This window comes from Branchiostoma floridae, chromosome 18 (assembly GCF_000003815.2).
Source record: "Branchiostoma floridae strain S238N-H82 chromosome 18, Bfl_VNyyK, whole genome shotgun sequence".
Taxonomy (NCBI): Eukaryota; Metazoa; Chordata; class Leptocardii; order Amphioxiformes; family Branchiostomatidae; genus Branchiostoma; species Branchiostoma floridae.
In genome coordinates this window covers 2830241-2845926 of record NC_049996.1, presented here as the reverse complement: position 1 = coordinate 2845926, position 15686 = coordinate 2830241, and the positions used below count along the sequence as shown (strand labels likewise).

General features: G+C 43.0%; 2 protein-coding genes across 5 annotated transcripts in view; one reads left to right on the top strand and one right to left on the bottom strand.

The window, feature by feature from the left end:
• LOC118406096 overlaps positions 1–6584 on the top strand; it is a 30561-nt gene extending 23977 nt beyond the window's left edge. For all 3 annotated transcript variants that reach the window (XM_035805959.1, XM_035805957.1, XM_035805958.1), the window contains exons 2-3: positions 214–314; positions 703–6584. In XM_035805959.1, coding sequence (XP_035661852.1) covers positions 249–314; positions 703–5112 — 4476 coding nt within the window. In that variant the 5' untranslated portion in view covers positions 214–248 and the 3' untranslated portion in view covers positions 5113–6584. The remainder of the gene's footprint in view (positions 1–213; positions 315–702) is intronic.
• A 256-nt stretch (positions 6585–6840) lies between these two features.
• Positions 6841–15686, bottom strand: part of LOC118406100 — a 54293-nt gene continuing 45447 nt past the window's right edge. For both annotated transcript variants that reach the window (XM_035805963.1, XM_035805964.1), the window contains 5 exons: positions 14731–14827; positions 9706–9805; positions 9000–9160; positions 8631–8694; positions 6841–8219 (listed from right to left, as the gene is read on the bottom strand). In XM_035805963.1, the coding sequence (XP_035661856.1) occupies positions 7426–8219; positions 8631–8694; positions 9000–9160; positions 9706–9805; positions 14731–14827 (1216 nt within the window). In that variant the 3' untranslated portion in view covers positions 6841–7425. The remainder of the gene's footprint in view (positions 8220–8630; positions 8695–8999; positions 9161–9705; positions 9806–14730; positions 14828–15686) is intronic.

Sequence of the window (15686 nt, the reverse complement as noted above, 5' to 3'; positions counted from 1 at the left end):
ACTAAGAACAAGTTGACTCACCGGAATCTATTGACACGTGACTTGTTGCACATGTGACGTCATCAATTGGTCAAAAGTTGTTTCAAGTCCAAGTTGATATCGCCCCGTCCTGGTTTTGGATCTTCTAAATTCGTTGCAATCTGCATAAGAACATATGTATATTTACATAACTAGACGTTGTCTGACGAAATGTTTTATGGTGTGCCTTTGCAGGTGCGTTAGTCCACCAGAATCCAGCGCAAAGCACCATGGGAGGACGCGGTGCGGTCCGCGGACGACCCTCTGCCCCGGACACACAGAGCTGCGAGACCATGGTAAGTTGTTTTTTTTTACCCTTTTTTTAGTTTTACACTGGGCCTCGAAAAAAAAAGTGTCTTTGGTTACCCGGCCGACCCTAGCGAAAACTGCCGACCTCAGCCTTTTTTGGTCGACCGCCGATCTGGGTGATATAATTCAAAACAGACTTCTTGTATTTCACACGCTGTCAACAGATCAAAGGTTTGAACAGTTGATTTTAGACTGTGTAGTCAGCATTTAAAAGAGAAGAAACTCTATGACAATCCTTGCCTAACAACCCTATTTTTTCTAGTCCTTATTTTTTAAATACTTTTTGGTCAACTTTGTGATACAAAGCATCGAACTTGTAGCTTTTATGAATTACATAAGCAAAGAAGTAAATTTCGCTTCTTATTTTTCATCCAGATCCAACATCTTGCTGGTCTCGTCCGGAGCGTTCCCGTCAGGCAAAGCGAGACATCCCTCCTGCCGACGACGCAAAGGCTTCTGGACGGTGACGTCAGCTTCATTTCCGCCCGGGACCGGAAAGACGTCATCGCTGCAGTACCCATCTGCCACGCGGTGGGGAGCATCTACCACACCGTACGGCACGGGAAGCGAGTGTCCAAACGGACGAGAAAGTTTGTCGAGACAGTCCATGCAATCGAAGTCGTCTCCTCCGAAGGCCTCCTTCGTACATCGAGGAACGACTTCTTCGACCAAGTAGAGGCGAAGTTGCAACAGTCAGAAAGACACGTACGAAAGGTGAACAAGAGAGGAAGGATAGCGAGGCTGTTCAAATCGAAGAGGGACAAGGAAAAGTTTGACACGCTAGAGGCAGAGCTGAATCAGCTCTTCGATGGAGTGAGTTTGAGAGAGAGAAGGAGTGATGCGAGGAAATCTGTAGAGGACATAAACGAGAATCTGAAGAATGTCGCGTTGGATAGAGACAGGCATGCAAATGAGGAAACAAGGGCCGAGGTCCACGAACCAATCATTGGGATTGGTGAAGCCGCAAAGAGCGACGGGATGGATGTCATCTCAGAAGACATCTCTGAGTCGTTGGTGTTCACCTTCGAAGGAGAACACCTCAATGAAGAGTTGTCTGCCATTTTGTGCCCCCCGAGTGAGGATTCGATTCTCAGTCTTGTTGGTGAGAGGATTAGAATGGGAAGATTGAGAGGAATCGTGGAGAGAAATTTGAGAAACTTTCACCCAGAGACAAGACAATGGTTACACGACGAAGTCAGCCACTGGTGCCATGTTAGGACCGACTCCAGGTCCTTTGTGATCTCTGGTCCATCTGGGATGGGGAAGTCGTGTGCAGCTGCCTCAGTTTGCAACAGATTCGCCAAAGATGGAAATCTCGCAGCCTGCTATTTTCCGGAGAACCCTTCCCTTCAAGAACCAAAGACCTTTGTTGTGAACTTGGCGAGCCAGCTGTCGCATAGTGTCCCCGGGTATTGTCGTGTACTGGAACAAGACGAGGAACTACGTGCCGAGTTACGCCATCTGTCCGCGGTCGAGATGTACCACCGCCTAATCCACAGGCCGCTTAGCTGTGTACGTAGGCCGGACGCCACCAAGCGGATGCTGTTGGTACTGGATGGCTTTGACGAGTTAGTAGACTCAACAGGAGGGGATGAGATCAAGGTTATGATCAGCCAGCTACGACACTTGCCAAGATGGTTGACACTCCTCATAACGTGTGGGGAAACGTCCTCACACGTAAAGAGGTACTTCAAGCAAGTCGAACACGAAGAGTCCCGACTGAATCACGAAGACTCACGAAACAGCTCCGACATGCTACGACTCAGCAACGAAGATGCCCGAAACCAAGAAGACGTTCGTCTCTTCCTAACAGACGTCCTTAGTCAAACGATGTCTGCGCCCAACGTCCACCAAGTGATAGAAATTCTACTAGAGAAGTCAGAGGGTAGGTTGGGGTATTTCCAGCTGGTAAACTTCTTGGTAGAACATGATCTTACCAACAAGACCCTCAACAAACTACCAACGGGACTGATGAAGGTGAAGATGGCAATCGTTGACAGTGTATACACCTTCCTGGGCCAGAAGCTGTTCTCTGCTTTGTTAGGGTGCCTTTCGGCGGCCAAGGAACCTGTACACAAAGACATTCTTGGTTACATTCTGACGGAAGAGAAAGTCAACCCAGCATTCCAGAAGCAGGCGTTTGCACAGTTAGGGAAGCTGGCAAGAAGTAAGTGTGAGAGTCTCTCGCTTGCTCCGGGAATGAAATCATGGCTTGCAACCACGGAAAGTAAGCACCGGGTTGACATTGAACAAGGGCATGCCGTGTTGGCTCGAGTGTCCAAAGAAGCCGTCCAAAACATCATGGCGGAAATGAGAGGTGATGACGTCAGGCCTACGTCAGGAGCTACGGCCAGGTACGCCATACGTCATGGAATGTACCACTGTGTTCGGGCCCAGCAGTTTGGCAGTGACGTCACGTCATTGTTCTGTAACGTTCACCACATCAGAGTCCGACTCGAGACCGACCCGCTCTCCGTGTATGATATGGTTGACGAGTACACCATCGCTTCGGGGTGCAAGAGCCTTTCCACCGAGGGGAGAGCGACGGTTGACCGCTTCAGAAACCTGCTTCTTCGAAACGCAGACACTATTATTGACAATCCGGACAATTTTGTCTCAATAGCCGCAAACGACAGCAAACTAGGAAGCGATAGACATATTGCCAACACCTACCTTGACCGTGAACGCAGACCTTGGCTGCAGAAAGTCACCGAACAACCACAATGCCTTGGGGCAGTGACGTCATTCGCAACTCGCGCGGCGGCCATCTTGGATTGTGATGTCTCCTCAGACGGGAAATTTTTCGCGTGCGGAGATTCGCAAGGAAAGGTCCGTGTATTTCGTCCATTCACAGGAAAAGTGATGGGACTGTTCGAAACTGACTTTCCAGAAGTTCGACAGTGTACGTTCCTGCCTGGAGGCAGACATATTTTCTTCGGGTCGTCCACTCACGCACTAAACACTGAAGGAGAACTTGTCGCATTCGAACCACCTGCGTTTCCAGACTCCATGGCAACTCCCACCATTTACGCTTTTCCTGAATCAGGCAACAAGTTCGCAATGTTTCTGAACGTTGACTACTCCTTGTCGGGTGTCTCCTTGTCTGACCTTCCCGAAGACATCTTCAAGGTCAAACTGTTTGACCTTGAAAGAGAGACCAGTCCGTCATGTGGCGACCAACTGTTGCTGAAGAACTGCATGTCACTCGGTGACCACCAGGCCCCGATACAGTGCTGCTGTTTCGTGCAAAATGGAGAAAATGTTGTGGTTGGGTGCAGAGACAAGTCTCTCAACGTATGGGACGTGCAAACTGGACATAAGCTCAGAAAGATCAACTTTGACGGAGGCTTGAAACAAATCTTCACCAGAGATAGTCTCTTGTGTGTAGTTGGAGACAAAAGCGACACCAGTGTGCGAGTCTTGGACTTGGAATCTTTTGAAGAACTCGGGAGTGTCGAAAACCATCATGGCGGCGTCAGCAGCTGTCACGTGACCGACGATTACGTCATTTCCGCTTGCCGCGGAAAAAACAACGAGACGGACCAAAACGGGAGGCTGTACGCTACATCTACTCGAACTCTTCGAGTGAACAAAGTCTTCGTGCCGGATAGTTCCTACATCAGTTGCTGTGCTACCAAAGGCGACTACGTTTGGGTTTGTGGAGAAGATGGTAGAGTGAGCCTACTTAACCTAGCGGAAGAGGACGGTACTGCAAATGTAAACCAAGATGCCAGAACGCACGGGATCATGACTTGCGCGTTCTCGTCCAACTCCAAAGAACTTGTAACGTGCGAACACGGGGAGAACGGCACGTTAACCGTCTGGGATTCTCAGAAGGGAGACCTGAAACGAGGACTGTGTTACAACAAGGGAAGATACATCTCCAAGATTGAAATGAAGAAGGTGGAATCAAAATGCCCGCCTCGGTGTGTGTTCTCTCTGGATGGAGCACGGCTTGTGGCACTAGCGGGGACGAACTCGCTCCAAGTTTGGGATATGCGTAGAGAGAGACACCGCTTGCTCAAAGGGCATGCTTACTTCCGAATCACATGCATGGCGCTCTCTCCGGACAATGCTATAGTCGCTGCTGGCAGTACGGACACAACCCTGTGCGTTTGGGACGTTGGGGGCAACCTAGAAGGCAAGAAACGCATAGAGAGCGCCATTTTCGAGGGCCACTCCGACGGAGTGTCCTGTTGTGCCTTTTCGCCGGACTCACAAACCCTGGCGTCAGGAGACAGGGCGGGAAAACTCATCCTCTGGTCTCCTGACAACGCTGAGCCAAAAGTCGTCTGCAGAGGCCACGGTGACGTTATCACATGCCTCAGTTTTTCTGCTGACTCGTGCCAACTTGCCAGTGGCGGGAAAGATGGGGTTGTTGGACTATGGGACGTGGAAAGTGGAGCAAGACTGTTCAGTTTGAAAGCACAGAATGCGAGCTGTGTTACTTCGTGCGAGTTCAGTCCGTCAGGACTGATTCTATCGTCTGCAGCGGATGGAACCATTCACGCATGGGACTCAAACAACGGTGGTCAAGTTTGTGCTTTCGGACTGAGCGAAAGTTCTGTATTATCGTCGAGATTTCTCTGTGAAGAGAAGTACATTGTGTGCGTCACCCAAGCCGGTACCCTGGCCGTGCTAGAAACAACCACGGGGCGAACTGTGTCTCAGTGTCGACTGCAATCTATCCCGGCATGCATGGACGTGTCACGTGACCAGCGCTTCGTGACGTGTGGATTCCAACATGGCGGCTTCGTACTGTACAAGTTCATGAACTTCATGTGAAAAAAAGAAACTCTCATCTAATTGTGATGGAAAGCTGTGTGAGAAGTTGTCCATGTAATGGGCAAGTGCCTTGTTGTGCCACATGGGATCAAACAATGCATAAATCATGTGCTTTAATATGAAAGTTAGGCAACCAGGTAAATAATCTGTAAAGACAAATCATTCTTTACAACTGGATGAAATTCGGAGTTTACTTCCAGACATTTCGAGTGATTTCTATCGCTCTTCTTTGGTGTCGCTACTAGAAGTAGTAGATTAAACTTGCATAACAAATCAATGCTAAGAAAACGTTATGTTCATTTTAGTGGAAGAAGAGTGATGGATGTCACTTGAAAGGTCCTTAGCAATATTTGAATCTTATCTCATTGTAGAGATATATTGTCTTTAAACATTTTGTTCTAATCTGTAACAAATATGTTAAACTTAAAATACTTCAAATTTCCAGCGTAGCCAATTGCTTTTTTTCTTCTCAAATCCAAGCAGTTCTAGAGTTAGCAGTGAATGTGTGTTTCACTTTATTGGAAGTGATCTTGTAGTAGACAAGCTTCAAGCAGATGACTATGTTTGGGCAAAATCACCCAACATTTTCAGATCCCAATAGCTAATGCTAAGTGCCATCTATGACTGTTAAGGCCATCTTGATTCGATTATATGGATGACATCCACGTGCGCATCAATTTTTGTCTATTTCCCAAAAAATTTTGTTTACCATACTGTACATCGTACAAAGTAGCTGTAAAAGTGGCAAATGTATGCCGTAGATTTGCAAAGGAATATAGGAAAACGGATACTAACGTATTAGAATGTCAAAGCCAATTCTAAAACCAAAGAAGATGTGAAAGAGCAAAAATTAAGAATCTGTTGTTCGGTATACCATACTCTGTGTTTATAGTAATTTGTTTCACCTTCCTGACCACTGAGATTTCACGATGAAGGCAGCTTCTTTTTTGTCTACAGTTTTTTTCACACGCTTGCCAGAGCTATGATGTCATCCATATAACTGAATCAACATAGCCTAATCAGTAGAACATATCATAATTGGATATTGTTGAATCAAAACAAGCGACCAACATGTATTTACACAAGGAACCAGCCTTTATTACACTTGTTTTCTTATCCAGTAATAATAAATAAGCAACTGTGAACACAATGAACAAACAATATTATAATATAATACATCACTTTTTAGCGTCCACAACTGCAAATACGTTTTAAATACAACAATATACAAGGACAGCGAGAGAAATCCATACAAAGAAAGGAACAATGTCTGAATCTTTTCAGGTCATAAAATGACATTGAAAATAAAACCGTTCAAAAATTGGAACGGTACAGTTGATAAGAATGTAGAGAAATTTCATATCTCTAATAAGTTAATATTTTTCGGGTCTACTCTTTAAAAGTATACTTGTTCGGTTTAAGTTGTTTCCCTAAGACAAAACAAAAATATCTTGTACCATTTCTTTTATTGTTTAGTTTTTGAAACCAATGTTTTTGAAACCAATGTTATAACCATTGTTAAAAGTAAGACAACTTGGACGTTGAACAATCTTTTGTGACGCCCCAAATAAAAAAAGAAATTTCACTTTCTTGTTTTCCTGTATTTATGTGTTGTTTCCTTTTTACCAATGGTACTTTTTAATGCCAAACAACTTTAGAAGTAGTTCTTCTTTGCATCAAACAAAGTAAAGATAAGTTTCAGTGTTTCAAACATCGTGCGAGAATTAAAAAAAGGAAAATGCAAGATGAACACAATAGAACCTTGTTCTAAACCTTATTTCTACAGAAGTTTTCAGTTTTCGTTTCTGACTGAACTTTTTTTCCAACAGTAGAGACTAGAGAGGTATCGCATGTCATGGCAGCCAAATGTTTCATTGATATCCAAAGGTTCTAGTATAAATACGTCGACAGCATTCTAAAGTGACAATTTTGTACAGAAGGGTCTATACGGAGCGCGTTTTTTCGCCTTGCAAACGGTCGTTGCCACTTCAAACGGTCGTTGCTATGTCTCAGCATTTCATAACTTTTTTGGGGAGGGGGGCTTACCAGAAGCAAAGCGTATGTAAATCAACATTTAGAAATTGCCCAATCACAGCGTGTGTACACAGAAATTGGCAACGGCCGTTTTAAGAGGTGACGACCGTTTTGGAAAACGAAAATCGGCCTCTACGTTTGCGAAGGCTACACTAGTAGCCTCATGAGATGGTTCTTGTACAATTAATGACTCCTGAATATTGATGAATGTGTTGTTTACCTCTCTTTAAACCTAATATTGTTTATTTACAACAACATGAAGTCTACGTACAACTTATATTATACGTAAACTTCATCGCTGGACTTGGCACTAAGGCGGCCTGACTTGTGTTTCCTTCTCAATGCGTGAAGATGTCCTTCTAGTTCCTTCTCCTTTTCCAGACTATTTTGGCGGGAAAGTCTACCTTGTGGAGACTCAGGCGCTGAGACAGCTACTACAGAGTTCTCTACGCTTGTGTCAGATTCTAAACTACCTTTGCGAGAATGACGTCGCCGGTCGTACGTTGTGGTACAGTCCGTGTGATTGGGCGAAGGGTCTCGTTTTCTCTCGCGAGACAAACGGTGTCGACTGGCGGGTGACTGTTGCCGCGGCCATGTTCCACTAGTGTGAGGATTCTCCTTCGTTTCTCCGTAATTGTTGGAGGCTATTTTCTCTTCCTTGTATCGCTGTAGCGACTCAAAGTGCTGCAATACAGCCTTGAGTTGTTTCAGTTCTTCACCATAGACAGAATCTCTGTCAGACGACACTCTACGAGCGCGACCTGAAGTTCCCGCCATTGCTGCTCTCGCGGATGGAGGCAACGTCGCAGACGACCCTGGTACTACCCCGGATGTAGGTACCCCAACATGGCTGCTGAAAACGTCGTCTTGACTGCCTGTGATTTCCACATAGTCGGGAGAGAGGTCGCTCGAGTCCTGAGAGGATCTGCTAGGGGATTTTTGGACATGGGATGTTCTATTTGGGGACCTCTCTACGTCATGGCTGTCTCTCACAAACCCCTGGCCAGCAGGGGATTTAGTCGGACTGAGGTCTTTCGTTGGGCTTCCGTGTTGGCTTCCCGGACTAAGTTTACCTGTAAAATACAGATAAGAAGGTTAGTCACTACAAATACAATATGAATATTCAAATGTGCAATGCAAACTACTAGCCGCAGACGTGTAGTACACAGCGTCTAGTATAAGCCGATCCCAGGGCCCTCCCAACCCCCTCAAAACGTAGAGTTGAAAAACAAGGAGGAAAAAATATTTGACGGACATCCATCCACTCTCTCATTGGTTGAACCGATAATTGCCATTCTCTCATTGGTTGAACTGGTCTGTCAGGATCGGTCTACTGTACTGATGTTGAAAGAATGATACCGAAATTTACTAGTTCAAGGGCACTGTTATAGAAAGTATTTTGCCTGCGTACACCTATTTGTCAAGTGACCAGTTTGATTCCCAAAGGTTTCGATGTCAATTTAAAAAATGAAATCCCAACTCACCCGTCAGCTCCCTTTCCTTTTCCACCAAGTCCATTAGCTCAAGCTTCTTGGTGCACAGGTCAGACTGAAACGGGAAGGAGACAAAAACTTGACTTCACATAATTCCTCTTTCAATAACACTGTACGTAAACAATGCTCAAACGTGACAACAAATGATCCAAAGACATTATTCCTCTGCACAACTAACCCTTCTGGCATGGTTCAGTACTGCTACTACTACTTCTACTACTACTTCTAGCATTAGTATTCATTCTATTCGGCCAAGTCCTACTTTTTACAGCAGCCTGTGTACTCTGGTCCATGGTAGAAACAACGCTGTAAATGCCTCATTGACCGCATGGCGGCGCAATTACACCGTGCAATGCTCACCTTGAGTTCTTCCAGTCTCCTCTGCAGTCTGACCCGGCGCACGGCGTCCATGAACACCACCGTGAGTCTAACGGACGGTCCCGTTCTCCTGATCATCTCAGTAATGGACTTGGCTCCCTCCCTTTCCACATTGGTGTTGTCTACCTCCATTATGACGTCACCTACAACAAGAAAGGTACATACGTCTTTAGCTAATAAACACTACCCCAAACATCAACGTCTTTCTTCTTTTTGCCAGATAACAAAGGTCTTTTTACACAACCACATATATATGAGAGCCTATGTTTCGGTCATTTCAGTGACCGTCTGCAAAAAAAGCTAGTCTTGTAGTACTTCACACTGCAGCTAGGTGTCGCTGGTGTGTTACAAATGCGACCCTAAACGCAAGACTTGTAAAAGGTATTGTATGGCAACAATGCCAAAAACGTAACAATTACAAGCTGCTACTTAAGAATGCGGACCCAAACGTGACTGTGTTTGTATCCCCCCTCATCACGGTTCATGACTAGAGTGGATATGGTATAATTCTTTTTTTCTACAACTCCGATGCAATGGTATATACGACGTAAGGTGTTGGTGTGAATGATACAGACACAAAGTTGCAAGTTGTTTCTTTTTCTTATTTCTTAGCCACTACACACAGGTGGACTACTACCTCATGCACTCTTATTCAAGTTACATGTTTGTTTGTTTGTTTGGTACATACCTGGTTGTAGTCCTCCCACGTGACCTGGCCCGTCGGGAATGACCTTATTGACGTAAGTGGCGTACTGCAGACTTCCACATTCCGTATGGAAACTGAAGGACTGAAAAAAATCAAATAGAAGTGTCATTTCAAGTTGAAGCAGAAAGCATGTAGTTTGATAGTTTGTCTTTAAAGATAACCATTTCACATGTCCAAGCCATCAAGGGCATTTCTGATTCATTCCAAAAACCACACAGGTTGCACCAACACCAATTTCCTAAGGAAGTGTAATTTTCAAAAAGTATTATTTTGGTCAATAGCGATACCAAATGACCCCACCCTTGAGGCGTCGCCAAAAATGTCAATTGCATCAATTAACCCAAACCTTGACAGTTGGATTTCTAGACAATCAGTCAACAGAATATATCGCGAGGCTTACCAACCATTTCACCTTTAGAGCGATACCAAAAGAAAATGACTGCGCCCATGAGGCGTCGCCAAAAAGGTATATTGCATCAATTGACACGGTGGTCAAATACGGGCTCAAAACCTCCCATGTCTAGCCGAATTCGAACCTTCTTCCATGATGTTCCATCTGACGTAATTCGAACCGAACCCGTGTTCTATTTAGGTCATCTGCGGTCATTGCAGGTAAAACCGTGCTTTCTGGCATTTCCCCCCCAACTAACTTGAATCAGGCGAAAAAGATAGTTTTTAACCAATATAAACAATTTTCTGTACAGTACATCCATGCTATCACTTTGTTTGGGACCTGCGATATTTAACGAAGCTACTGACGTTTGATATTATTGACCTTGGATATTATAAGTGTTGTTTACACCGGTATCAATTACACCCTCCCGCTCTCCGTGCGGCATGACATGCGTGTAAACATCGTTTAAGATCTCCACCAAGAAGAGTCCAACTTAACTCATTGACGGCTCAAAATGACCGCAACGGTTTTCCCGAGATTTCTGTTTTTGGGATTTTTAAAAAATGCCTTAGATTTTGAATTATTGGTAATTAAGTGCGAAAAATGCCATTTTTACTCATATTTTTGACTGTAACTTTGCTTAAAATTAAAAATTAAAAAATCCCCAAAACAGAAAGTTTTACTTGCCTCTCAGATGATGAAAAATATAAAAATCGAGAATTTGCCATGGCACTTGCGGCCCATCTTATCAAGAGTATGGTCATATTGAAGGCCTTCCTTGAAACAGAAAATAATCGTCTTTGGAAGCAAAATCGAAACAAAACAACTATCTCAATTCAAACGGGAAGATTGAAACTATCTAAAATTGCGAATTTAATGTTATTTTGAATACATTTTCCTTGTCATAACATTCTGTTTATTTTGAAATATTTCACGGTTAGCAAATAGTAGGCCTCTTGTAACCCGATACTCTGTCGAACTCGCATAGCAACGGGAAAGAATACCCTAGCAACCGACCGCCGTGTGACCCAAGACTTGACTGTTAAGTTTTTGGCAATCTGGCTACAGAATTTATCGCTAGGCTTGACCAACCATTGTCACCTACATAATATGTTTCATTGGTGCAATTTTCAAAGTATCTTTAGGGCGATAGCGATACCAGAAGAATTCGAAAATGACTACGCCCTTGGGGCGTCGTCAAAAAGTTGAATTTCTAGACAATCTGGCTACAAAATATATCTCCAGGCTTACCAACCATTGCCGCTTACAGAATATGTTTCATGTTAGAGTGAAATCCCCCCCCCCCCCATATTTATTATGGTATTACTTGCGCACCTAATTAGATTTGTACCATATGTTATTGTAATCAAATCTCACAGGGTCTGCCTAGGATTTCAAGAAAAATAATTGGAAAGGCTTTTCTGAATTTGATGGAAGCTCTGAAGAATCTAACACTAGGGAAGGGTGATGTATATGCTTACTAATGGTGCTTGCGATGGATTTTAGAGGGCAGACAATTTAGCCCTAGACTGGTAGGCGCGGTATGGCAATCGTAAGTGTTGGGAAGACGAAGGCCAAGGTTAATTGTGGCTCCCCCTGGCGGTCAATCTTGGCACTGCAGCCGAACGTCCGTTTTTTGTGTTTCTTTTGTCCTGGACATGCATTGGTCTTGATTTTTTTGTATGACCTTGATGTACGAAAGAAATGGTGTAGGTTTTGGACCATTTTTGTAGCTTGGTTGATTGTCATCAAAATCGGTATGTCAGAGTAGGTACTGACTAGTGATTATGTTTTGGATCCTCTAGCGGCTTATCATGGCACTGCAACGAACTTTTGCCGTCTTAAATCCCTGCAAATATTCCCCTTCACAATATCCTATGCACGACTGAGCTGTATTGGTGGGAACGTACATTTAGACGAACTTCTAATACTTGAAAAGAGGTCAAGATTATCAGCTTATTCAGTAGAATTGTCTGTTCTGAGGATATTGATTTTTTTTACAAGTGACTTCATTTTGTAACCCACTGAAGGCGGAATAGCAGAAGCTCTATCCAATAATTACTACGTTACGGTCAATGCTAGATCTTTGTGATCGGCATTTTGAAAGCGATGCTTAAAGCTTGCTTGAAGTTATGATTATACATGTACAAATGTAGCCTTTGTCATACAATCTCTCGCTACCAGGGGCTTGCGAAGAAAATACGTATATCATGCAAAAAATGAGGCGATAAAAATGAATGTATCAATCGCATTCCTTTACAGCTAAGTGCTAAAGACGCCCTACTTCGTGACATGTCGGCAAATATCGCCCAACTTCGCGAAGTGTCGGTAAACATCGCAGAATGCTCGTTAGATGTCTTCCCGAAACTTCTGTCTACCACGTGTTACAGAAGGTTTTTAGGCTGGCCAGTTGGATACTGGTTTGGTCCTGTTGATACCGTATTTAGTAAGCTGGAAGAATATCAACTCCTTGTAAAGAAACATTGTTTCATGCTTTAACCCTTTTTTTTTCACTGAAAATAAGATTTCCTTGCTGCTTGTAAAATGCATAGAAACATTCTATTTAAAGTTTGGGGCAATGAAATATTCTACTTAATTTCTTATTTATTCAGTTTTACCACATTTGTGGAAGGATTGACATAACAGGTGACTATCACCTTTGCAAGATGTCAACCCGGAGACCAGACAGTTTATGTACTTGACCTAGATGGCAAGTGAATTTTTTAAGACCTGTCCAGTCAAGGTTTTGGCACTAGGTTGAGACATTCGCGGCCTATATCTCACACAAGTGACTCTTGTGACCGCCCGGAATCTACCATTAGAAGTTGACCACAAGAATCCGGGGGTGGTCGAGGAACGCGAGGCATGTTGTTGTGGACATAACATATTTCAAGTACTTCACGTCCCACTCATAGTCATAGGCCACAATAATTTCATTTGTTGCTTCTCGGATTTGCTTGTCCATTTCTTTTAATAAAAAATTAAGTCCGATGAAAAATAATATGCGTTTTAGTTCATAGAATTTTCATCAAGCAGTGACTACTTTTTTTATAGGGAAACACACGGATTTGCTATCACAAACCTGTAAATATTACCATTCAGAGCCACATACACATAATTTCAGTCTAAAGACAATGTGTTTTATTCACAACATTAGTAACAAATCAAAGGAAGGGTTCATTGTATAGAACGTGCCATTTAAGAGGGTCAGTATGGGGGTCCTGACATCGATTTACGCTGAATTCAGGAGAACCCCCTATGTATTACGCTAAATCAAGGAAGGCAATTACGCTAAATTTCGTCACCTCGCTACGATTTACGTAGATAAGATGGTTTTCCCTACGAATTACGGGAAATAAAATAGGCTGCCTACGCCTTACGTAAAAGAGCATGCAGACCCTCATTTAACTCCTCAGGCTGTTGTTCTTAGTGTTATTCAAGTCGTACACTTAGTATCTTCACCCCAGACCTTTTGAATTTTTTTTTTTTCGAAAATCTTTCCGAAAAAATCTGAGAAGCAACAAATAAATTTGGTGTGGCCATAGGTGATTCTTTAGCGACAGGTGGAAACTTTCATGTTTAAACTCCGGGGAGTTGTGTGCCAGGGAGAGACGTCAGAGCAAAAACCGCAGACAGTGGCGTGACTAGGATAGGACGCCATCTTGGATTCCCAGAATTCTTGATTTGTGTCAGATGCTCGGACTACGTTGGTGGTGCGCTTTTGACAAATTTGTCGACACGTCGTTTTATAATGACCGGATTAGTCACTACATATATGCTTGAATGGAAAAGGCGTCCAAAAATTCTTTTTACAAAGAAATAGGTATTACGTTTTGTTTCCTTCACCACGTAGGTTTTGTTTTGGACAGCGTTATTTTGTGTTCATTTGTCCATCTGTGACCACGATAACTCCAGAATGCCTTGGATCATGGATTGTCTTGATATTTGGTATGTGGGTATATCTTGAAATGATCATATTTTGGGCTATCTAGTGGATTTTAACAATACTACAGTGGAAATTCCTGTTTTAATATCTCGTGTTCTGGACTTTGACTGTGGTCACGATTGACTGTGGTCACGAGTTTTAGTCGGTGGATAGCTCTTGTTTACTCATATTCTACGACACTACTTAGACCCATCCCTTCTATATATGAACACATACACATTATACGACGTAATATATATTCTAGTCAACATGGTGCAATTTCAATATTTCATTTAATTTTAGCTCCTCATTTAAGGTTTCAGGGTTGGCTAAATTGGCATTTTGACTTTCAATTGTTTTCTAATTAATGAATTAAGAAAGAATGGAACTGTAAGGAATATTGATAGATCGGCATGAAATAATTCTAAATCTGATTTTTTGGGCCATATGGATGACGTCATCAGGTTTTATTGCCCCCAAATATTATTTTTTCTATGGGAAAATACAGCACTTTGGTACATACCACTGCAATGAAACTATGTTTTTCATGTGCATAATGATGAAGGCTACAAGCTGTTGTTTGCGCCAATCGATATCTGCTAATGATCTGTAATTATTAGAAAATGACTTTTTTAATTAGATGAAAACAATTATTTTCTAATAACTGTGTTATGATGATTTTCCCCACCTGTAGTTGAAAGCCATATCCAATGATCGGGTCCCTCCGTAACGCCACGAGTCTTCTCTGGTTCATGGGTGGTTTCACGTCAGCTTCCGACGTAGCACTGGAGAAACAAACAGGTACGAAACGTTAGGCCAAAATTCTAACACAAATCCCACAGGTATAAAACTGTTAGAGCAACATACTAACACAAAACGTAGCACTTCAGAAACTCGTGGTTGGGACGCTTTCGACGTAGCACTGGAGAAACAAACAGGTACGAAACGTTAGGCCAAAATTCTAACACAAATCCCAGGTATAAAACTGTTAGAGCAACATCAGGGTTGAACAAGTTTTCTAAAATCCACTTGTCCTATCGGGCAAGCACATAAAAATGTACTTGCCCGAACCAATTTTTCACTTGCCCAAAATTCAAATGTCACTGTTACTAGTATATGCATTTTCACTTCCAGCAATGGAATTCTCTGTAGACAATTGCTTGATGTCATGACTGTAAAAAGTAACAAGTATATCAATATTGCACTAAAATCAATGGAAAAATCTTACTTGCCCGATCGGACAAGTGGGGTAGGACATGCGGTTGCCCGAACAGCACTTTCACTTGCCCTGGACAATAGGGCTAGTGGACTTGTTTATCCCTGAACATACTAACACAAAACGTAGCACTTCAGAAACTCGTGGTTGGGACAATACTCTTAATACAAAACGTCAGATTTAAGTACAATGATTTTGTGCGTCAGATTTGGATGTAGCACTACGCAAAACACATAGGTAAAAACGTCAGAGCAACATTCTAACACAAAACGTCAATACCGGACGTAGTACTGCAGCACAAAACACAATCCGGGGAAAACTGTTGGAACAACGTCATAACACAAAACGTCAGATTGAGACCTAGCACTAGATAATATTAGAGGAAAAGTCAAAGACTCAACGTCCGTTTTTTATGTAGCAATACAAAA